Source organism: Chelonia mydas, chromosome 5, assembly GCF_015237465.2.
Source record: "Chelonia mydas isolate rCheMyd1 chromosome 5, rCheMyd1.pri.v2, whole genome shotgun sequence".
Taxonomy (NCBI): Eukaryota; Metazoa; Chordata; order Testudines; family Cheloniidae; genus Chelonia; species Chelonia mydas.
The window spans coordinates 117,429,059-117,451,826 of record NC_051245.2 but is presented as its reverse complement, the minus strand read 5'-3'; the positions used below and the strand labels follow the sequence as shown (position 1 = coordinate 117,451,826).

The window sequence follows — 22,768 nt, the reverse complement described above, 5'->3', positions numbered from 1 at the left end:
TAGGCAACCGTAGGCAGAGCCAAGAATGAACCCAGATCTCCTGAGTCCCATTCCTGTGCCTTAACCACAAGATTCTCCTTCCTGTACAGGTGAGAATCTTTATACATTTTGATGCATCATTTCTGAATAACTGTGTTGAAGGAAAATAGACACATGCGAGACTGCAAAAGGTGGATTTTACTGGAACTTCTGTTTTTGTTTTCTGCAGGAACTACATTAGTTCTTCAATCTTTGCTTCCAACTTCCCAGTGTCAGTACCAGTAATTTCCCAAATCTAGTTACAAATAAACAGACAAAACAAAACAACAAAAAAAGGTGGTTTATTTTTGCACAAACTTCTGATTTGATAAAGCAGTAAGTTGCAATTTAGAAAGTTCCTTTTTAAAAAAAATGTTTGGGATAAAGAATAAAATTTCATAAGAATTGCACACTAAAGCTCTGATTCTGCAAACACTTACACACCTGCATAACCTTACACATGGGGAGATTCATATGCAAGGATTGTTCTAACACAGAGACAGATATTTGGGACTCCTTCTCTTATGCCCTGATTCAGCAAAGCATTTAAACATGTGCTTAACTTTAAACACGTGCTTAAGTCCCATTGACTTTGAGGGAAAATAAGCACATCCTTAAATGTTTTGCTGAATCAGGCCCCTAAAAGCAAAACAACCTTGTCTTCACTTCTAGGAGGCCTGTCCATTGATCAGTGAGCCTTTCTGTCTATGTAATTTATATTTTTTCAGTCATCTGTAAATAAATGAAGTTATTTTATAAGTATTCAGTGAGTCCGATGCTTTACCTTTCACAAGAACACATATATGAGCTCTCAGAATCATTTTCAACCTAGCTGTGACAGTCCATCACGTAAAGTTTTGCTGACTAAGCAAGTCAACTTACTAGTTCTTTTTACAAAGTTAAAGGGAAAGGGAAATAAGGGGGTAGGAGGGGATCTGTGGATTAAAAAGTGGACTGTATTTAATGCCATCTATAAAGCAAGTCATTTTGGTTCTTTTTTAATAGCATTCAGTCTTCTAACAGAGGGGTCCACAACACAAAAGGATGTTACATAGACTACTAATAGGACAAACCATTGTGATGGGGATATTAGAAATAGACCAAACCTTGGCTGAACACGTGAATGGATGTGAACTATTTTGTGCATTACTTGTACTACAGTATAGCACATTGTAGCCCCAAAGGCAAATAATGTGTATGTTATATCACCTGGTATTCGGTGGGACCCTGAGGTAGAGCTCGTTGGGGTAATCTTCTGTGAGAAACTTAGCTCTAAGCGTACTGGAATCCCCAAACTGTACCGTGCATTCCCTGCAAGTCACCTACAGACTGTCCTCGTGCCTGTGATCACACCCAAATCACCACATCCAACCACTAGCATCTCGGAATAGCACTATGACATTTGGAGCAGACCAGTCAGAATTGCCATACAAGGACAGAGCATGATGCAGAAGGATGAAAGGACAAAATGGTCCATCTTGTTGGGGATCCTGTTTCTTATGGTCATCGTAGAACTGGATGTTTCAGAAGAAAGTAAACACCTCCTTCCCCACACACACATATTTCACCTAGCTAATTGTGCAGTAATTTACCATGGATACAGATACAATTTCTCTGGTAAGCAGTTTATGCTGTGCATTGTCAGGATATCATTGTGACTTATTCACATGAGCATATCACTATGCTATTTGCGTCAATAATATCCTGTGGCAGCAGTGTGTTCAACAGGTTAAAAGGATGAAAAAAGAATTCCCTTTTATACACTTCAAATATGTTGCCTTTTTAGCCCAATTGTCTAAAGCTGCCTCAAAATTATGCCCATAGTTTTTTGCAACCAAGTTTTTCCATGTTCATCCTTGCACCTCAGATTTGCATGTGCAAATTGCAACTGGTCTCACAAAATGGATAGTTGCATATCTAGCTACTGCCCGTCTGTCTCATGAGCCAAAGCCCACTGAAGTCAATGGGAGTCTTTCGAGTGACTTCAGTGGCCTTTGGATCAACCCTGTGTGCAAAAATGCAGTGTGCACACGTAACTGAGCATCTGTCCACACAAAATTTGGAGTGCAATTGCAAAGGGTAGGTTTGGCACTTTATTTCATTGATTGATCCCTTGACCCTGTATTTTATGACTGGAGCAAGAGAAGCACTCTATTAGCCTTCACTCTACTCTTCATTATTTTCAATACCTCTAGCCTATCTTTTATCAATGCCAACGCTAGTGTTTTGGCTGCCCTAAGCAAACAGGATTGAAAGCCAGCTTGTGAACTTTCCACTGGGCTGCGTAGTGCAGTGATTTAACCCACGCTACAGCCTCTCATTGCCACAGACCTGGCTTCTTTGCCTGACTCAAAATCCGCGTAGTTTTGTGCTCTCCTTGTAGCTCCTCGACCTGTGCACATTTTTCGAGGCTATAAGACCACCACACAATTCAACACAATTCTTCACAGTGCCTTCCGCATTGGAGAGAGACCCATGACCAGCAAAACGGGGATGCTGAAGGCCAGGACTGCAGTGGCAGGCCACAGTACTTGATGATTGTCCTAGGGCAGTCCCACTTGGAGCGCCCTCCCGCAGCAGGCACTGACATGACGCGTGCACCGTCTCAGGTTAGCCTTTCAGAGTCCCCAGTCACTTCACTTTAGGCTCAAAGTGACAGAATAATACCCCGATTGCTTTATAATATACCAGTCCCGTTATGCAAATGGTCCCAAGCAAGTTCCCATCCCAGGCGTGGTCTATTTCTCAGCCCAGTGCAAGTAGTCATTAAAACTTAAGGCATTTCATCTTTCGATGCCCCACACAGAACACACTGGCACCTCTGATCCACACCTGGAGTCTCTGTCCATCCTCTCCTGTCCTTGTCCCAGGACAGCCACCACAGCGGATTTAAATCCCGCTCTTCCCAGCAAGAACCCCCTACAGTCTCTCTGCGGGGGAGCATTCTTGTTTGAGGTGCATCCTCTCTTCCCCCGGGCCCTCTTCTGGTTCCTCTGGGTCCCCCACCTTCTGAGTTCTCCAGCCCTGGACGGGGGATGCTCTCTTTGCATTCAGCCTTCCTGCAGGAAGTACCTTTGGCTTCCTCTGGGACCTCCTCCAGTGCTCCTGGTATCTGTCAGCTTTTGCCTACCCTGACTGAATCCGACAACTCTGACTCCCTCATATTGGGTCCCTCCTTGATCCTTTATAGACCCCAGCTGCTGCCCTGTTCTTTTAAGTGGCCAAATTGGGAGCATCTATTCTGGCACAGAGGAACAGGACCTGCTTCATTCACAGGGACCAGTCACCCTGTGACAATGACCCACTGGTCTGATCTAGAGATGGACCCAGAATAAAAACCCCACCTGGTTCTGAAATCTGCAGATGTTTGGTTCTAGATCCAAACTCTTTAATGGGTTGTATCAAAACTCTGGAACTCAACGTCCCCAGATTTTTGGGAAATCAAGACTTAAACTTTGTGGCTCAAATCCCACAGCTGAGTTTTTTCTTTTGCAAAAGGTCTTATTTTCTTAGGCACTTGTTTCACACAAAAGCCTGAAATATTTAAAAAATAGAAGCCTTTTTACTCAGTGCAATTGTCATGGAGTGTGGCGGAGTCAGGGCCTTGCACCCTCTGCTTCCTGCGATTCACCGTGACTCTCAGCCAGCCAGTGAAACAGAAGGTTTATTAGATGACAGGAACACAGGCTAAAACAGAGCTTGTAAGTACAGAAAACAGGACCCCTCAGTCAGGTCTATCTTGGGGGCTAGGGAGCCCAGACCCAGATTCTGGACCTCCCTCTGTTTCCCCAGCCAGCTCCAAACTGGCACTCTCTCCAGCCCCTCCTCTGGCCTTTTGTAACTTTCCCGGGCCAGAAGGCCACCTGATCTCTTTGTTCTCCAACATCTTCAGTTGGCACCTTGCAGAGGAGGGCCCCAAGCCATCAGTTGCCAGGAGACAGGGTGTCGGCCATTCTCTGTGCAGACGGCATCACACCTGCCCTCTAGGGCTCCGCAACAATCACACACCCTTATCCCACCACCTAGATACTTAAGAAATGCATAGGGGAAACCGAGGCACCCACACAGTATTCAGAGACAACATTAAGAACATTCCCACCTTGTCACAGCAATGTGGGCAGGAGTTTCGGAGAAATTCTTCTGAACCAGGCCTAGTTGTCATTAGGAAGGGATACAGCAAGTTATTAGCCTTTGCGGCCATACTAATAAAACAAAGACCCACAATTACCATTTTATGTCACTAGCTATACAATACCTTTTCCGTTTTCTTGTACATCTGGAATGTCGGCATGGCTATAATTTTACAAGAATTAGCCACGTCCTAGAAAAGTGAGAAAAAAACATCTGTAAAAATCACCTGTCATACTAATGCTAGAACCATTCATTAAAATCCAAGGGCCTGCTTTCAGGCAAATAGCTATAATAATTATAAAGAATGAGTCATGAGAAATACAGAAAATTTACCTGTAAGATAGAAACCAGAAAAGCTGTTTGCACAGTACCATCGAGCTATTATATGGCAAGATAAAATCATAACACAGAGTACACAGAATGATTACTCACGAGAATGCCTTACAAAGCATTCAGCAAGGTGTCGTCACTGCTCGTCATTCGCGCTGAATTGAGGCAGCGAGAGCTTTTGCACTCCTGTGCTGCTTGTACCACCTCTATAAGAACTTCATTATTCACAGTTTCACCTTGCCACTTGATATATTGCACAATAGCTTGAAGGTGCTGTTGAGGTTTTTCTAGCTCTTTGATATGCTGATGTGAAAATGTCCATATTGCACAGCTGTAGACAAAGGTAGAGATTGCTACGGCGTGGTAAATAAAATGTCAGCTCCTTAAAAAGAGGCAGTGGAATGTCCAGCTAATCCTTTATGGCTACTTGGTATCTCTGCTATTAGCTGGAGATCCTACGCTACTTGTCGTAAAATGATATGGACTTTGTTTGCTTTGGCTGCTAGGGTGACCAGAGGTCCCGATTTTATAGCAACAGTCCCGATATTTGAGGCTTTGTCTTATATAGGCACCAATTCCCCCCCTCACCCACTCCCCGTCCTGATTTTTCACACTTGCTATATGGTCACCCTATTGGCTGTACAGCGCCAGATTTGCAGCTGGTGTAAACTGGCAAAGTGCCATTAAGTTCAGCGGAACTATGCTGAACAACAGCTGCTGAGGCTACGACACTGCACGATCCAGCGCAAGTGACAGGGGGTTGCTCTAAATTTAAGCACAACTGAGAATTAAAAATCCCAGGACAAAGATTGGTGAAAATTCAAAAAGCAGGCAGCTTGTTATCTCTTTACTATCTAAATCCGTATGGGTGACTCACAGTATCTGTATCAGGGATTTGGCCCTGAATCTGATCTAAATGACACCCATGTAAACCAGAAGTAATTGCATTGAAGTCAATGCCTGGTATGTCCTTCCAAAACCAGGACCTATTTGTATTGCTACGTTTGACAAAGCTGTGTTTGGTGTTGGCTTTTCAAAACACGATCAGTCAGGTTTTTGATTTGGCAAAGATCAAAACCAAAGATGATTTGAATCTGATTCCATTTTATATGAATGATCAACATTTGGGGAGTAGGCAGCCATTTCACACTGTTTTGGCCCATTTCTAATCTATATTAAATCACTAGCTACTAACGTCCTCTGTGGAAATGGATTGTGTTTTGATATTATCTGATTTCTTGGAAAAAGGGACATGGAAGGTAAGATCCCGCAATCTCTTGCAGTCAGTGAGACTTACTTCTTAGGTGAGTACTACTCACGTAGGGGCTACTTATTAAATGCACAGATCAAGGTCTAACATTAAAGACAGTGAAGTGTTTTGAGAGCTACTGATGATAAAAGCCGGGTATTTATTATTATTATACATGAACATGATTTCAATAGCATGATTTCAACTAACATGGTGTCAATAGCTTACCTCTGCCCGATCGATATCCACACTACAGAACATCACATTGTCATACCGAACAGCCAGGTCCTTTAGGAATAAATGGAATAAATACACTTGTTTGCGGAAGTAACATTAATAAGCATAACAATATGTCAGCATTACATCTCCAGTACAGAAGCTACACTATTAAATATAGCTGGAGTTTCGTATTAAACCACAGATCTAGTAATAGCCAGAGAAGGGCTGTGGGATTCTCTCCAGATATGGTGTGTTCTGATGGAATGAGCATTCTGCTGAGATTACCCACTGGGTGCCCCTAATTGGTTTTATTTTCTGCTTTGGGCTGGGAACTGAACTCTGCTTGCACCGCTAGATCCCTCCAGATGTGATGCCTCCAGGTCATTGCTGAAGCAAATTGGCAGGGCAGCATTGGGAAGCTTCCTTAGCTGCTGCTGGTGCTGTACTTGTTATGGGGTAGGGAAGTTCAGGGGTCCAGGGCTGGCTTCTCTCACAAGCACTAGATTCAAGTCAGCAGCCCACCGTTTACCCAGAAATTCTGGGAAAATATTGGAAGAGATTCGAGGGGAGCCAGAACCAAACCCCGGGCCTTTAGGGATTTGCTCCCAGATCTAAATGTCACATTTGGCCACTAATTTTATACAAGGATCCAGATCCAAACACCCCCAGGCGTGCTGGTGTTCCGAAGCCACTGCCTGGCTCACAGTAAGAGTCTGTCTGTACACGAGATGTACACTGTCCTGTCGATTAACAGAGAAAGGATTGGGGCAAGTCCTGGCCCAGCAGCACACAGTCAGCACCATGTGCTGTGGATTTTTCTCCAGGCTCTGGAGCCACTCCTCAGCCACTAGTGCGTTATTAGGGTTGAAGTCGCTTCCGCTGTGCCCCACTCCCCCACTTCCATCTGTCGGACTGTCCAGTATGGCCATGAAGTCACACAGCCATTGGTCACATCCGCACCCCTTCCCTGGCTCAGCCCCCTCTCACCCTAAACCCAACCCCTGCACTGGGAACACAGGGATCCTCTGTGGAGCAATCCACTACGTAGACTTCTGGGATCCTGCCTCTCCCCTGTGCAGAGGAACCAGAACAGAGGCATGAAGTCCAGGCACAGTGGGATGAAGAACAGTGTTTGCCTCTTAGCATTCATATGGTGCTTTACATCTCCTGAGCACCATCTAATCAATGGACTCGCCCTCCTCTTCTGTCTTTTTAGACCTCTGACAGGAGTGATAGGCTCTAGCTTCGCTCCATTGCCAACAACAGCGCGACACCAGCAAAAAGCTGGAGTAAGGCAATGCTGCATCAGGCCCTCCATTTCCCAGGAAATACTAGAAGGTTCCAGGGAAACAGAGTCCCTGCAGGGGCTCTCTCATGTTATTAGCTACTCATTCTATGCTAATAGCTTGTGGGTCAAACCTCTCATTAGACTCTGCCTGATTCAAACAGTTGCTGAGCAACAAATGAGCATGGCTGCAACACAGCACCTATCCGTAGGGAGCCAATTAGAACAACAGTTGCGGGGTGTGTGTGTGTTCTTAATTCTCCATCATGTGACATTTCCCCGCTGTCTTCCTAGCAGGCACCACCAGATTCATCCTTCTTTAACCCTCCTTCCACGGGCAGTGATCCTGCCTGACAGGTCACAGACAGCAGCTTTCAAAGCAGTGTCCTTATGTTTTTCACTTGAAAGACACTGAGTCATCGGAACAAGTCCTGACACTGATTTTAACATAAGCCTATATCACTTGCTCGCTCAGTTGTTTGTAATGCTGAGAAGGTGTCTCTTTTGCTTTTCCTTTTACGGAAAATCAGGAGCAACAGCATTGCCCTGTGTGAAGGTGAAAGATGGCAAGAAAATCCCCATTGTTTCAAAATACATTCTGCAGCTACCCTAGTCAGCTCTAGGGAAGCTGGAAATCCCTGACCCTTCATGGAAAGGGGAGATCAGGTGTCAGGGATCCTAGTTAATAAAGGGCCAGTGAGCTGTGTAAACCAGATTTATACTTCTTTGCATCGCTGAAGCGGTGCAAAGCAGACAGAACACATGGGTGAATCTGCCCCCACCTGTTTGCAACTCATTTTGGGCCAGACTCTGATACACCAAGTCACGTTGAGTAGCCCCTCCCATCACAAGCAGGCCCCATGAAGCCAATGTGACTATTCGTAGTGAGAATAAGGATCAAAATAGACCCATTGTCAAACCAGAATCCATCAGCATTTTAATTCCAAGGGGATGACATGAGATAAAGCATTCTCCAAAGAATTCCCCGTTGAAATCCCCAAAGAACATTGTTTTCATCCCTGTGCTAGCCGCGCAGGTGAATCCATTTTCTTCAGTATTCACTGAAGAGTAAAATCCTGTCCTCAGGCTTGTGCATACTGAAAAAGTGGAATCCAAAACAAATATCCTGGCCTTCCCTGGGCAGTCCTGGCTATACTAGACAATTGCTGACAGTCCCTGTATCCTAGATGGGGCTTCAGCAGGCCAGGGAGGCGGTGCAGGTGAGTGGCCAATCAGAGAAGGCCTGCTAGGGAGCCAATCAGAGGCTGAGTTAGAGACAGCCAAACAGAGCCAGACTCAGCCATATATAAAGGCTTCCCAGGAAGGGAGCGGGCAGTCTCTCCCTGGTGGTCAAGGGAGGAGGACTGGCTCCTGGGCTGAAAGATAGCACCTTGGACAGAGCAGTGCTGGGGAAGGCCAGAAGGAGCTGGGGAGCTCCCATCAAGGAAAACCCCAGGCTGCCGGCCTAGGCAAGGCAGGGGCATAGGGCCGAAGGGGAAGTGGCCCGGGGACAATAGCAGGGCAAGGGGAGAGAAGGAGGGCAGAGAGGCTGCCGCTAGAGGGTCCCTGGGTCGGGACCCAGAGTAGCGGGTGGGCCTGGGTCCCCCCCTTCCCCTTGTGCTACACCTGGCTGAAGAAGAGCGTGGCCTGATCCAGGCTGTGGCTGGCCCCTGCGATAAGGGGCTAGACTCAGAGGCTGCAGGCGGCCATTACAACAGGTGCAGATCGTGGACTGCTGGTGACACCAAACCCCCGGAAGGGGGTGAGACCGGAGCAGTGGGCACTGCCGCAGGGCAGTGTCCTGAAGAGGACGCTGCCGAGCGGGGAGCAAAGAGGGTCCCCGAAGCAGCAGAGCAGATGAAGGGCAAGGCACCACGTGAAAAAGGTGCTCCATGACTGGACAGAGCTAATTCCCGGAGCAACCAGTGGGAGGCGCCAGCGGTGGTGGGTCCTAACCCTGTCACAGTCCCCAACAGCAAGTCTCTCAGCAGCAGTCCTGGCATGGATGCTTAGCCTGAAAAAGATATGTTTTGTTCCTGACCTCTGTGCAGTGGAGTACGGGAAATAGACCAGACTGGCCACCTATGCAGTAACTAGTGCACAGTGGGATAGTAGTGGAAAGACTCTCATCACCCCCTTTTATCTACAGAACAAGTACAGCATGGGCAGTGGCAGTGAAAGCTTCTATACTCTGACTCACCAATGGCCCTGAGTGACCACTTCTAGAGTTGGAAGGCAGAGCACAGAATCAGAGAGGAGGGAGAAGCCTTATTAGATCATCCTGTCCATTTCCCTGGCAATGTAGGACTCCTTTACAGGGAGGTATTGCAGAATCCTGCAGTAATGGCCTGCAGCGCACTATGGTGATCATTTAGAGGCTATCATTGGAGAAAACAAAGTAAAGGAAGAGTTGTTCACTCTAGTACATTTCCCAGTGTTTTCTTGAGACTAGTATTAAAAGACCAAAGTGATGGGGCTTTTATAATTGCCCTTGCTGGAAACTATTCAACAATTTGATAGATCTCACTGTCCCAAGTTTGTTCAGGATAAGTTTTTCCTTAATCCCATGCCATCAGTCTTCGGGCATGTCCACACAGCAGCCGGGTGGTGAGATTCCCAACTCCTGCAGACATGCATACGTTAGCTTTCGTCGAGCTAGCCCCTAAACACAGCAGTGTGGCCATGGTGGCATGAGCAGCAGCTTGGGCTAGCTGCCTGAGTACTTGCATAGGGTCTCCGCCAGGCTCAGACTTGGGGCAGCTAGCCCCTCCCGCTAGCCACCGCCAGTACACGAGCTTGAGTAGAGAGGGAATGTGTAAGTCTACATGAGCTTGGACTCACACCTCCCAACTGCTGTGTAGACATATCCATCGTCCATTCCCTGTGGTTTTCCGTCTTCGTGCTGAATCAGTACGTCGCCTGTCTTCTGAGAGACAACAACGGTGCACGTGCAGTGATGGTCTTTGTGAAGGCTGGCAAGGAAAAGTTGGTCCGAGTGCAGGAAAAGCAGATGCTCAAGACCCCTTTTCATGCACTGGCACAGTGATGTTTTTGTGCTTCCCAGTTGCGATATTCCTGACACACAGCAGCAATGCAGCATGGTTGGAGGCTCCTTTGTCTGTCCGCTGAGCCCCAACTAATATCACAGCTGCATGCTCATTTGGGAGGGTCTTGCAAGGTGCACGCCTACTCATTGAGAACTGGACTGAGACTCTCGGCTCTTTCACACAGGGCACCAGCAGATGGGAATAAATATCAGTGACTGACCCCTTGGCTGAAATTTGAACTGTTGACCTGAGAGTGAGCATTCCTGTGTTCATTTTCATCTCACAGGCTGGCAAGGTGCAAAAGAGTGAAGGGTTGTCTTTTGGAAAAGTTTATGCTTCTCAGTCCCATAATTGTTTACATCATTGTTTTTTAAACATTAGCACATCTTGCAGCAAAACCACCAATGGGGCCTGATTTTGATTCATTAAGATGTTTCCATTCAGGGTGTCAGTTTAAGAGCTTTGCTAAAAGCCTGTTGTCTCTAATGGATTGAAACATTCTCCACCTAACTGTTACTGATTTCCAGTATTAGACATTTTCACTGTAGGTTATTATGAGCCCTTGGGTTCCTGGAGTCCTTAATGCACTTTCCAGTTGCTCTAAGTGATAAGAGTACTACACAGCTAAAACCAAGAGATTGATACAAGTGAGGGCCAAGTTCTTGCAATCAAATCTGTGTGAGAGGATGCCTGAACCAGTCTGTTGACTTCAGTGGGACTCTGCACAAGCACAGGGGTCTGCCTCTGCGGATCCTTTTGCAGAATCAGGGCATAGGATCAGAACAATTATATAGCACTGAAATGTAAATGTCACTAGAATAATATTACTGTCTAGGATTTCATTTTCTGAGTTCTTGGTAAGCTCTGGTTAATTAATCCTCCCAGCACCCCAGAGAGATAGGCAAGTGTGATTATCCCTGTTTGCCAGAGAGAGGGGGTCCATGTCTCAGCTGGATGTAGAACTCAGGAGTTCATAGATTTTTAAGGCCGGAAGGCACCAGGATGATTATCTAGTCTGACCTCCTGCATAGCACAGACCATACAATTCCACCCTGCATCAGGCCCACAACTTCCTGCCTCCCAGGTCTGCGCCTCTCTCTCATATTAAGGGCTATAAGCTACAACGTGCAGAAGAGTGTGTGCAAAGGTGCCCAGCTCCTGAAGGCATTGTGTCTGCAGGAGGCGTAGTACCTCTCCTCAGGAGGGGCACACAGCAGTGGTGGCTGCTGCTACACTCTTTTACCTTCTCACGCCATCCCAGCTCCGCTGGTCAGGACAGCAGGTGGGAGGTTCTACCTTTGTCCCACGATCCCTTATGGGATTTCTAGCACTGCTGTAGGCATTCAATTCCCCAGTCCTTGCTTGCACCGTGGGAACACAAGGCCAGAGACTGCACTTTGTCCCCATGCACGGGCACAAGGGAAGTCAGGTTCATTTTGCACTCTTTCCCCGTGTGTCGCCTATGCAGAACTAGGCACAATCTATCCCTAAGTGTTCACAGGAAGAGAACTCCCCATGAATTCAGGTGGGAGACAGGTAACGCTTGTTCAAATTCAGAAATGGAGAGGACCCGGGAAGACGGTGAGGAGTGAGGATAGCAGCAGGTCTAACCCCGCTGCCCAAGTTTGACAGGACATAGTTTGAAGGAGCGCCAGTCTTTTTACTTCCAGAAAGCAAGGTGGTTGTGCCTTTTCTCCTTATAAAAATTACTTGAAGGCTCGGAGCATGTGTTTTATGTCCAAAGGATAATATAGGTGTCCCCTCCCCTGGATGTAGATCGTATATCCAGGATGCAATGGAGTGGCTAATGCCTTCCTTTCTAATTCAACACCTGGCCATTTCTGCAAAGAAAAGTAAAAGGGACACTCTATGAACTAGAGTTTCAGCTACACAGGTGTAAATCTTGAGTAACTTCATTAACCTCAATAGAGTTGTTCTGGATTTGCATTATTGTAACAAAGATCAGACTCTGACCTTGTGGGTTTTCCCCCATGCAATGTCAATTCCAGCACCCCATTCTGGGAGTGGCATGGGATGGCAACACTGTACTTACATGAATGACAGGACTGATCGCTTTGCAAGGTCCGCACCATTTTGCTGAAAAGTCAACAACAACGAGTTTGGAGCCTGCGGCCTTCAAAAAGTCATCAAATTCACTCTGAAATGAACACATTTGCGTGAAAAGGAAGAGTTGATGCATAGGCAGTGGCTAACATTTTAACAGCCTGAATATTTTTGGCAAATGCATGACAAACAAATATTTGCTCTACTGGAATCTTCTACTGTTTCACGACAGAACTACACTTCAGCCCTGATTAACTTTCATTTGTGTTAAATTAAATTGCATAAATATATAAATACGGGAAGTGTCACAACAACACACTACATAATATGGTTGTGATAATCATAGAAACGCCTTTGTTTTCACAGACCATGGTGCAATGATACAAGCTATGCTAATATAGATTGCAAACCATTATAAGAATTGGATGTTAGAAAGCCCCACTCATAGCAATGACATCACTGTTCCCATAGTAACTAGTACACTCCAAAGAGGAAAAAGCAGAGGGAGACTGCAAAAGAGGAAAAATATGAATGAAATAAGGCACATACAGCATGAAAATAAAAAGACATGATGGTCTGGGGTATTGCCAAGCTTTCATTGCCACATGTCTGGGAAAATCTGTCTAACTTGTTCACAGCTCTTCCCTGTACACATGGCAAGAAAGGCATTTTAGCTTTCCATAACCTCAACCAAGGAAAGAACCATATTCTCTGCTAGGGCAAACTGGAGCAATTCCAAAGATTCCAGCACAATTTACATCGGCAGAGAATTTGACTCAAAATCAATATATTAACGATGCATTACATTTTGCATTTCCGAACCATAATAGGAACATTAACTGATTCAGTCCCACCACACTCATACAGTAAGATGAATCAAGCATTTTTATTCCCCGGAAATTTGGACAGAACGTTTAAGTGCTTTGATGAAGGTCATGCAACACATCAGCGGCCTAAGGTGGATGAGAACCTAGAAGAGCCTTGTCCCATGCCTCAAGCTGCCTCCCAATTACGAGTGGTCACAAAAAGATCGTTTATTAAAGGGGTGGGTCATATGCCCATTAAAGTTGGTGTTATTTTGCCATGCAAACTACAAACGGACAAACAAAATGGTATTGAACAGTAATATGCAAGTAAAGTTGGTTTTGGGGGGACTATCTCAATAAAAAACAGTTACTCATCTCTTGTAACTGTTGTTCTTCAAGATGAGTTTCTCATGTCCATTCCAGTTAGGTGTGTGTGCGCTGCATGCATGGTCGTCGGAAAGTTTTTCCCCTAGCAGCACCCGTTGGGGCTGGCTGTGGAGCCCCCTGGAATGGTGCCTTCATGGCACTCAATATATGACCCTGCTGACCTGGTGCCCCCTCAGTTCCTTCTTGCTGGTTACTCTGACAGAGGGGAAGGAGGGCAGGTTTGGAATGGGTATGAGCAACACATCTTGAAGAACAACAGTTATGAGAGGTGAGTAACCGTTTTTTCTTCTTTGAGTGATCGCTCATATCGATTCCAATTAGGTGACTCCCAAGCCTTACCTAGGCGGAGGGGTCGGAGTTAAGGAAACGCTGATTGTAGTACTACTCTGCAGAAAGCCGTGTCGTCTCTGGCATGCTAGACGATGGGGTAGTACGAGATGAAGGTATACACCGAGGACCAAGTTGCTGCCCTGCAGATTTCTTGGATCAGGACTTGGGCCAGGAATGCTGCTGACAAGACCTGGGCCCTTGTGGAGTGTGCCATAAGAGCCGAGACCGGTACTTTGGCCAGCTCATAGCACATGTGGATGCATGACGTGATCCAGGAGGATATTCTTTGAGATGAGACTGGGATGAGATGAGCCCACCGCTATGAACAACTGGTTCAATTTTCTGAACGGCTTAGAGCGCTCGATGTAGAAAGCTAGTGCTCGCCGAACATCGAGGGAGTACAGCCTCTGCTCCTGGTTACTGGCATGAGGCTTAGGATAAAAGACAGGCAGGAAAATGTCCTGGCTGGTGTGGAAGTGCGACACCACCTTGGGGAGAAAGGCTGGGTGTGGCCTGAGTTGCACCTTATCCTTGTGGAAAACCGTGTAAGGTGGATCAGAGGTCAGGGCCTTTAGCTCAGACACCCTCCCCGCAGACGTAATGGCGATCAGGAAATCTACCTTCCAAGACAGATACAGGAGGGAGCAAGTTGCCAATGGGGCTCCATGAGCCTGGAGAGGACGAGGTTAAGGTCCCACACAGGGACAGGCTGCTGGATCTGGGGATGTATGCAGTCCAGACCTTTGAGGAAGCAACCAAACCATAGGGTTGGCAAAGACGGATCTACCAGATGCTCCTGGGTGGAAGGCCAAGATAGCAACAAGGAAAACCCTTATGGAGGATGCTGCCAGGCTTTGCAGTTTCAGGTGTAGGAGGTACTCCAAAATGAGGGGTACTGGTGCCTGAGGGGGTGTGTGTATGATGCTGGTCACACCAGCACAAGAATCTCTTCCACTTTGCCAGATATATGGCTCTAGTGGAGGGCTTCCTGCTGCCGAGGAGGACTTCCTTTACTTGTTCTGATTACAGATGTTCCATGGGATTCAGCCATGAAGCTTCCAAGCCGTGAGGTGGAGGAACCGCAGGTCGGGGTGATGCAGGCAACCATGGTCCTGAGTGAGTAAGTTGGGGAGGAGAGGTAACGTGACCAGTCCATCCACCGACAGCTCCAGTAGTGTGGTGTACCAGTGCTGTCGAGGCCACACTAGAGCTATCAGAATTACCTTTGCCCACTCCCAGTGGACCTTGAGCAGGACCTTGTGCACGAGAGAGAATGGGGGAAAGGCGTAGAGCAGGCAACCTCTCCAGGGTAGCAGGAATGCGTCCGTGAGCGACTGGGCCTGTGAGCCTGGAAGGAGCAGATCACTGGGCACTTCCTGTTGTGTCAGGTGGCAAATAGGTCGACCTGGGAAAACCCCCACTTTTGGAAAATGAGATGTATGACATCCGGCCGGATGGAGCACTCTTGTGTGCGGAAGCACCTGCTGAGGTGGTCTGCCAGCATGTTCTGAACTCCTGGTACAAAGGATGCTTCCAAGTGAATGGAGTGGGCTGTGCAGAACTCCCACATAGGGGAGAGGAATGGGCTCCATCCTGCTTGTTGATGTAAAACATGGCGGTGGCGTTGTCCATTAGAACTGCTATGCACTGGGCTTGTAGTCAGGCCTGGCAGGCTAGGCACACCGCCCTCAACTCCTTGATGTTGATATGTAAGGATATCTCATCTTGCAACCACAGGCCCTGTGTCTGGAGGTCCCCTAGATGCGCACGCCATCCCAGAGCCAATGCATCAGTAACCAGGGACAAGGAAGGTTGAGGGTTGTGGAAGGGGACGCCTCTGCACACCACTTGAGGGTTGAGCCACCAGAGGGAAGCGAGGACCTGCCCGGCACCACGACTACTGAATTCAATCTGTTGTGTCCCGGGCGGTAGGCTGAGGCGAGCCATGCCTGCAAAGATCTGAGCTGCACCCTGGCATGCTGGGTCAAGTATGTGCAAGCAGCCATGTGGCCAAGGAGATTCAAGCACCCCCTTTCTGTTGTGGTTGGGAATTGCGGAGGCTTTGAATTATGTCCATGATGGCTCGGAATCGGGTCTCTGGCAGAAGAACTCGTGCCTGAACTGAGTTTAACACTGCCCCAATGAATTCTATTCTTTGGGTTGGTTCCAAGGTTGACTTCCCCAGGTTGAGGAGGAGACCCAGTCACTCGAACGTTCACCTGACCAAATGGCATTGGGACTGCACCGCCCCCTGGTGCGGCCCCTGCAGCCAGTTGTCGAGATAGGGGTATACTTTCACCTGCTGTCGATGGAGGAAAGCACCCACTACCGACATGCACTTGGGGGCTGTTGGGAGGCCGAATGGTAGGACAGTGAATTGGTAATGCTTGTGGGTGACCACGAAGCATAGGAAGCGCCGGTGTACAGGACAAATCGCTATATGGAAGTACGCGTCCTTCATGTTGAGGGCGGCGTACCAGTCTCCCGGATCCAGGGAGGGGATAATAGTGCCTGGGGAGACCATGCAGAATGTCAACTTTACCATGAATATGTTGAGCCCATGCAGGTCTGGGATGGGTCTGAGACCCCCCTTGGCCTTGGGGATTAGGAAGTATTGGGAATAGAATCTCTTGTCCCTTAACTCCTTAGGAACCTCCTCCACCGCTCCCATGGTGAGGAGCGCCTGCACCTCCTGGATAAGGAGTTGCTTGTGAGAGGGGTCCCTAAAGAGGGATGGGGAGGGTAGGAGCAGAACTAGAGAGAATATCCCACTTCCACCTTGCAGAAGACCCAGCGGTCTGAAATTATTTGGGACCAAGCACGGTAGAAGTGGGGCAGATGATTAAAAAAAGACGGGGAAGGATCCGGAATCAAGGCTGGTGCACCGTCCTCGGGGTCCCCCCCATCAAAAGGCCTGCTTGGAACCTGAAGATGGTTTAGTTGGGCCCTGTCCCTGTCTAGAAGTGGGGGTTGGAAGGCTTCCTTCTGGTGTTCTTGCCCCTTCTCCTGTAGAAGTCCTGCCTTGGCCGAGGATAGGAGCGCTGCTGCTGTTGTTGGGGCTTGAAATGTTTGCGTTGGGTTGCCGGGGAGTGCATACCCAAGGATTTCATAGTAGCCCTTGAGTCTTTTAGGCTATGTAGCTGAGAGACAGTCTGCTCCGCGAACAGGCCTGCTCCATCAAAAGGCGGGTCCTGCATTGTCTGTTGAACCTCAGGCGGAAGGCCTGAGGCCTGCAGCCATGAGCTATGCCTCATGGAGATACCAGAGGACAAGGTGCGCGCTGCCACGTCCACAGCATCCAGTGAGGCCTGTAAAGAGGTCCGTGCCACCACTTTGCCCTCCTCCACTATGGCTCCAAACTCCTCCCTGGTCTTGATCAGGACCGCGATGGCCAGGGCGGTGCCGAGTGGAGTTGTTTTGATGCCGGAGAGCGGTGCCATGAGGCTGGAGAGCGGTGCCATGACTTGGAGCGGTACTGCCATCTGGAGCTGCATGGGGTGCCTGAGAGGCGCCGGGACCGGTGCTGGGAGCGGGACCTGCTGTGCGACGGGGATTGATGGGCGGATTGGCGTCACGAGCAGGAGCCCTGGTGTGACCTTGAGCGGTGCCATGATTGCGAGTGGTGCTGGAACTCCAAGCGGTGCCGGGATGCCGAGCGGTGCCGCGATTCTATCAGCAGTGCCGAGGGACAGAGCATCACCAGTTTGCCTTGAGATGGTGCCACACGATGCGGTACCGGAGGCTTGGCGTGAAGGGTGGGTGCCCTCAGTGCTGTCATGGTGATGAGGTCCCTCGCGGCCTCAAAGGTGTCTGGGGTGGATGGCAGTTCCACCTCCTCGATTACCTGGTCTGGGGAGTCCAATGACACTAGACTCGACGGTTCCCTTTGCGGGGACGAAGTCAATGGTGCCGTCTCAGCAGACTTGGGCTCACTGTGCTCCGCTCAAAGACGTGCCCCATTGGCCGGCTCCAGAGGGGTGGACCTCTGGGACAGAGAGCTACTTCTCCCTTGCTTCTGGTGCCGCTTCTGTGCTAGAGAGTGGGAGCAGTGCCAGGTTGATCCCACTGTTTTCAGCACCGGGGAGCATCAGTACCACGGGTCTCTGCCAGAGTCCTTCCATAGTGCCGCTTCCATCACTGTCGCCGGGGCGCTACGCACCGATGAACTCGGGGCCGGGTCTTGCCACGCCGGCAGAGGCTGAGGTCTAAGGAGCTGCTTGAGGCGAAAGTCTCGCTCCTTTTTGGTTCTGGGGCGAAATCCCTTACAATTCCTGCACCGATCGGCTTGGTTAGTCTCCCCCAGACACTTCAGACAGGCGTCGTGGGGGTCGACTATTGGCATGGGCTTGCTACAGGACTTGAACCCTTGGGACTTGGGCATGAAAGCCCTCCCAAGAAAAAGCGGTCGAGATGGAGGGTAAACCCCCCAGCCCGACTGCTAACTACCAACTACCAACTAAGAACTAACTAATAAGTACAGAGAATGCAAACAAACGAAGCTCGGGAAATGTGGTAGAACTTGCTGAGCAAGATGCCACAGTTCCAACGACTGTCACTGGCGGTCAGAAGGGACTGAGGATGTGCCTGGGTCGGCAGGGTCATATACTCAGCGCCATGAAGGCGCCACTCCAGGGAACTCCACAGCTGCCCTGACCGGCGCTGCTAGGGAGAAAACTTTCCGACAGCTGTGTATGCGGTGCGTACACACCGAATTGGAGTCGACATGAGCAACACATTGTGAAGAAGAATCTGTAATTCTGCTGGGGCTGAAAGAAATCGTGAGCTCTATTGGAAGTCCATTTAGTTTTTGTTTAGAAAAAACACGTGGTGTTAAGCTGTTTCTTTCCATTTTGCCTCTTTGGAATGTACTAATAAACTTGCAAGCCATTGGTTAATCCTCTGTGACCTCATAAAGGACCCTACAGGCAATTAATGGCCTGATCCAGCTACCATTAAAATGAATGGGAGTCTTTCCAGTGACTAAAATGGGAGTTGGATCAAGTCATTAAGACACTGCTGTAGCCCACAAAAGCTTATGCTCTAATAAATTTGTTAGTCTCTAAGGTGCCACAAGTCCTCCTGTTCTTTTTGTGGATACAGACTAACTCGGCTGCTACTCTGAAACCTGCTTCTTATTTAAGGGCTCGCTCCAGCTCCCACTGAAACTGGCTAAAAAACTCCCATGGGCGAAGTGGGAGCAGGATTATACAATGCTTTGTTCGAAGGACGCCATATAAACATGCATGGGGGCTTGTGTTATATTTGTTTGATCAGTCCTTCTCTTTTTCATGAGGTCTTCTATTCTCTCCATGAACCAGCTGCAGCCATACAGGTCAGATGTGGAATAAGCAACCTATCAGACTAGCTGCAGATATGATCTGTTATTAGGAGCTGTGTAAAGGTACATGATGCTTGACAAAGACATAGGGCCAAATTATGCTCTCATTTACTCTGGATTTACACCAGTATAACCCTATTGGAGTTACTCTGGATTTACATCAGTGCAACAATGCAGAATATGTTTCATGTACCCAATTTACTACAGACAGAGATGAAACAACAGCCTAGCAATTCAAACACAAATTGATTAGGGGACATCATTGGTGTCGAGATCAAACTGAGACGGGATCAGAAAAGAAATGGGTTTTGTGAGTGGTATCTTCCCCTTAATTCCAGCAATGCTCTCCCACCAGTCCAGAGATTTTCAGTACAATCACCCAACAGTGTGACCAGAAAATCAAACTGTCCTGTTGCCCTGAGAAGAAAGGTTTTACCTGCTTAAAGCCATGGCTGAGTAGTGATTAGGGTGACCAGACGTCCCAATTTTATAGGGACAGTCCCGATTTTGGGGGCTTTTTCTTATATAGGCACCTATTACCCCCCATCGCGATTTTTTACACTTGCTGTCTGGTCAACCTAATAGTGATATTTCTTTATTTGTTATGGGTTTTTTTTAGCTCTAATGAAAGCCCTGGAGAATTTTGACCTTGAGACGACCACTAAACCCCTCACTTGTGGAGTCCCACAAGGATCAATTCTCTCTACTCCTCTACTCAATGTTCTCTCTACTTCAACATTTACACACAGCCCCTAGATCGGGGTGGGCAAACTACAGCCTGCGAGCCGGATCTGCCCCGTGAGCCGTTTTAAGCTGGCCAGCGAGCTCTTGCTGGGGAGCGGGGTCTCGGGCTTGCCCCACTCCAGCCAGGGCACAGGGTCTGGGGCTGCACCATGCGGCTCCCGGAAGCTGCGGCATGGCCCCGCTCCGGCTCCTATGCGCTCCAGTGGCACCCTTAAGTGCTCCAGTGGGAGCTGCAGGGGTGGTGCCTGCAGACGGGGCAGCATGTAGAACTGCCTGGCTGTGCCTCAGCAAAGGAGCCAGAGAACAGACATGCCACTGCTTCCGGGAGCCGCTTGAGGTAAGCGTCGCTCAGAGCCTGCCCCCCGAGCCTCTCCCCATGCCCCAACTCCCTGCCCCAGCCCTGATCCCCCTCCCGCCCTCCAAACCCCTCAATCCCAGCCCAGAGCACTCTCCTGCACCCCAAAACCTCTCATCCCCAGCGCCACCCCAGAGCCCGCACCCCCAACAGGAACCTGCACCCCTTCCCGCACCCCTGCCCCAGCCCTGATCCCCCTCCCACCCTCCGAACCCCTTGCTCCCAGCCCAGAGCACCCTCCTAAACCCAAACTCCTCATCCCCAGCCCCACCTCAGAGTCTTCACCCCCTCCCGCACCCCAACCCCAATTCTGTGAGCATTCATGGCCCGCCGTACAATTTCTATTCCCCGATGTGGCCCTCGGGCCAAAAAGTTTGCCCACCCCTGCCCTAGATGAAATGGTCAGATGACATAGACTCAAGTGCCAGCAATATGCGGAGGACATACGGCTCTACTTATTCTTCACCACATATGGTCATACCAGTACCACCAAGATGGCCCAGTGCTTGGAGTAGATCAGCCCATGCATGAAGAACAGGGGGTTGAGCTGAACCTGAGCAAGACAGATGTGACACTGGTGGGCAGGGGAAAGCATTTTGAAAAGTCCCCAGCGGCAATTCAGTCTCCTCTGGTTGAAGGCATACACTGAAAATTGATCAAGTCAGTCGGAGTTTAGGGGCCCTGCTGGATTCCACACTGATGCTAAGCTCTAACATAGCAGCATCCACTAGTAATGCCTTCTACTGTCCCCATTTGGCTAGGCGACTCTGTAACATCACGACACATGATGAGCTGACCTCAGTTATTCATGGCTTTGTCACCTTTCAGCAGGACTATAGCAAAGCAAAACACCTGGGCACGAACTTTCAGTAGCTTAAGAAATTCCGACAAGTTCAGAACTACAGTGCTTCTCCTCAGCAACACGGACTACCATGAGTACGTCAAAGCTGTCCTCTGCTCGCTACACTGGCTCCCCATAGAAGATAGAATCAAGTTCAAGTTCTCGGTCCTTATCTTCAAGGTACTCAATGGCTGGGGCCCAGTGTCTCTAAAAGATTGACTAAAGCGCCAGGGTGAAGACCGTAGTCATCAGCTCTGTTCCTCTGGCACAATGGAGCTCCCAATAATAAGAGTAAAGTTAATCCATGCAGGAGGTTGAGCTTTCTTAGGGGCTGGTCTGAGACTGTGGAACAAACTCCCGCAGGAACTGTGAGCCATCACAAACCGCACCACCTTCCGCTCCAAGTGCAAGGAGCACTTCTTCACCTTGCCCTCTCTAACATGAACACATAGCAACATGTATATTAATCAGAAAACCAAAAAACCCCACGAAAACAAAACACTCTAGTGCACACACAGTTCTCCCCCTGGGGAGAGGATGAGAGAACAGACCACACGTGAGAGCTGTTAGTCACAATGCTTGATGCCTGTCTGGGAGGCACTCAGTTACTACAGAGCATGGTATAAGAACCTATATAGAACAGAACAGAACAATCGTGCATTCAGAGAACAGGCAGCACTTGTCCTTTATGCTACGTCAGCTATGTGCCTTGACCCAGAGGTAGAGTCCTTCCTACCAGGACTGAAGGGTTATTTCTACTCTTCTCCTCTCCTGAGATTACCCACCAAGTGGTGGTTTGTGTGGGCTGGACACTTGTCCACTAGGAACTGAACTTAACCCCCCCAAGGTCGTGCTATTCAGGGGAAAAAGAAATGGCCAGGCCAACAGCTGGTGGAAACGGGTAGCTTTCATGGAAGCAAATGGAGCAACACTGATTCATATCAGCGGAGGATCTGGCCCAAAGGGTTTTAAAAAGAAGCGCTCCTGGCTTTAGCTTCCTACAGCACTTTGCCTTCCTCTTTAAGCCCTTAGCTACTTGCCTGATTTTGTATAGTCTGCAGCATAACGCATGGAAGTGCCTGGGAACCACTGCGGAAAACAAGCTTCAGGTTCCTGCTAGCATCTTCTCCCTTCCCTGCCCCACACAAGATTGTGCAGCTCTGGCCATGATGCTAGGGAGGCTTTGTGACATAGTGAAATGAGTCATCTGAGCTAGGAACAATTTTTATTAACTTATTTCATTTCCCCAGGGGGAGGAGCAGGGATCTTATATTACTTGCTTCATCAGGGAACACTGTTTGCCTTCTGCCATGCTGATTGTTGTGATGGGAAACAGCCTCTCACTGCCCCAAGGTCCGTCCCTCTGTTTCCTTCAGATTCTCTTTAAAGCATTTGTCTGCCAGGAACCCTTTATTCTTTCCTTATTCTCCTCACTCTGCCTTCCAGTTGACCCACATCTTTGTCTTGTCTACACCAGAAGCCCTTTGGAGCGGAGAACATGTCTTTCTTATAGGGTTTGATTCTGATCTCACATGTGCTGGAGTGAAGCTAGAGTAAGCCTACTGATCTCAAGGCAATCACACTGGTATAAAATTGGTCAGAGATCAGAACTGGAGCCTTGGAG

General features: G+C 48.6%; 1 protein-coding gene across 2 annotated transcripts; it reads right to left on the bottom strand.

Moving 5' to 3' along the window:
* Positions 1–61: 61 nt before the first annotated feature.
* LOC122465886 (thioredoxin-like) lies at positions 62–22,208 on the bottom strand. Of its 2 annotated transcripts, XM_043547043.1 has the most exons (5): positions 22,185–22,208; positions 12,333–12,437; positions 5,957–6,016; positions 4,274–4,339; positions 62–274 (listed from the first exon to the last, which is right to left on the bottom strand). In XM_043547043.1, exons 1-5 carry the CDS (start codon positions 22,206–22,208, stop codon positions 212–214), a joined length of 318 nt encoding a protein of 105 aa, XP_043402978.1. In that variant the 3' UTR covers positions 62–211. The 2 variants fall into 2 exon arrangements, 1 of the variants encoding a protein (XP_043402978.1); XR_006291012.1 differs by lacking the exons at positions 5,957–6,016; positions 12,333–12,437; positions 22,185–22,208 and adding an exon at positions 4,582–4,693 and having other exon boundaries at positions 232–274.
* Positions 22,209–22,768: the final 560 nt, after the last annotated feature.

Coding starts and splice junctions, on each gene's coding strand:
- LOC122465886 (XM_043547043.1), bottom strand. CDS start 22,208: ATGCTGCAGACTATACAAAATCAG. Junction 6,017..12,332: donor CGATCAGTCCTGTCATTCAT/GTAAGTACAGTG, acceptor TTATTCCTAAAG/GACCTGGCTGTTCGGTATGA. Junction 4,340..5,956: donor TGGATATCGATCGGGCAGAG/GTAAGCTATTGA, acceptor TCACTTTTCTAG/GACGTGGCTAATTCTTGTAA.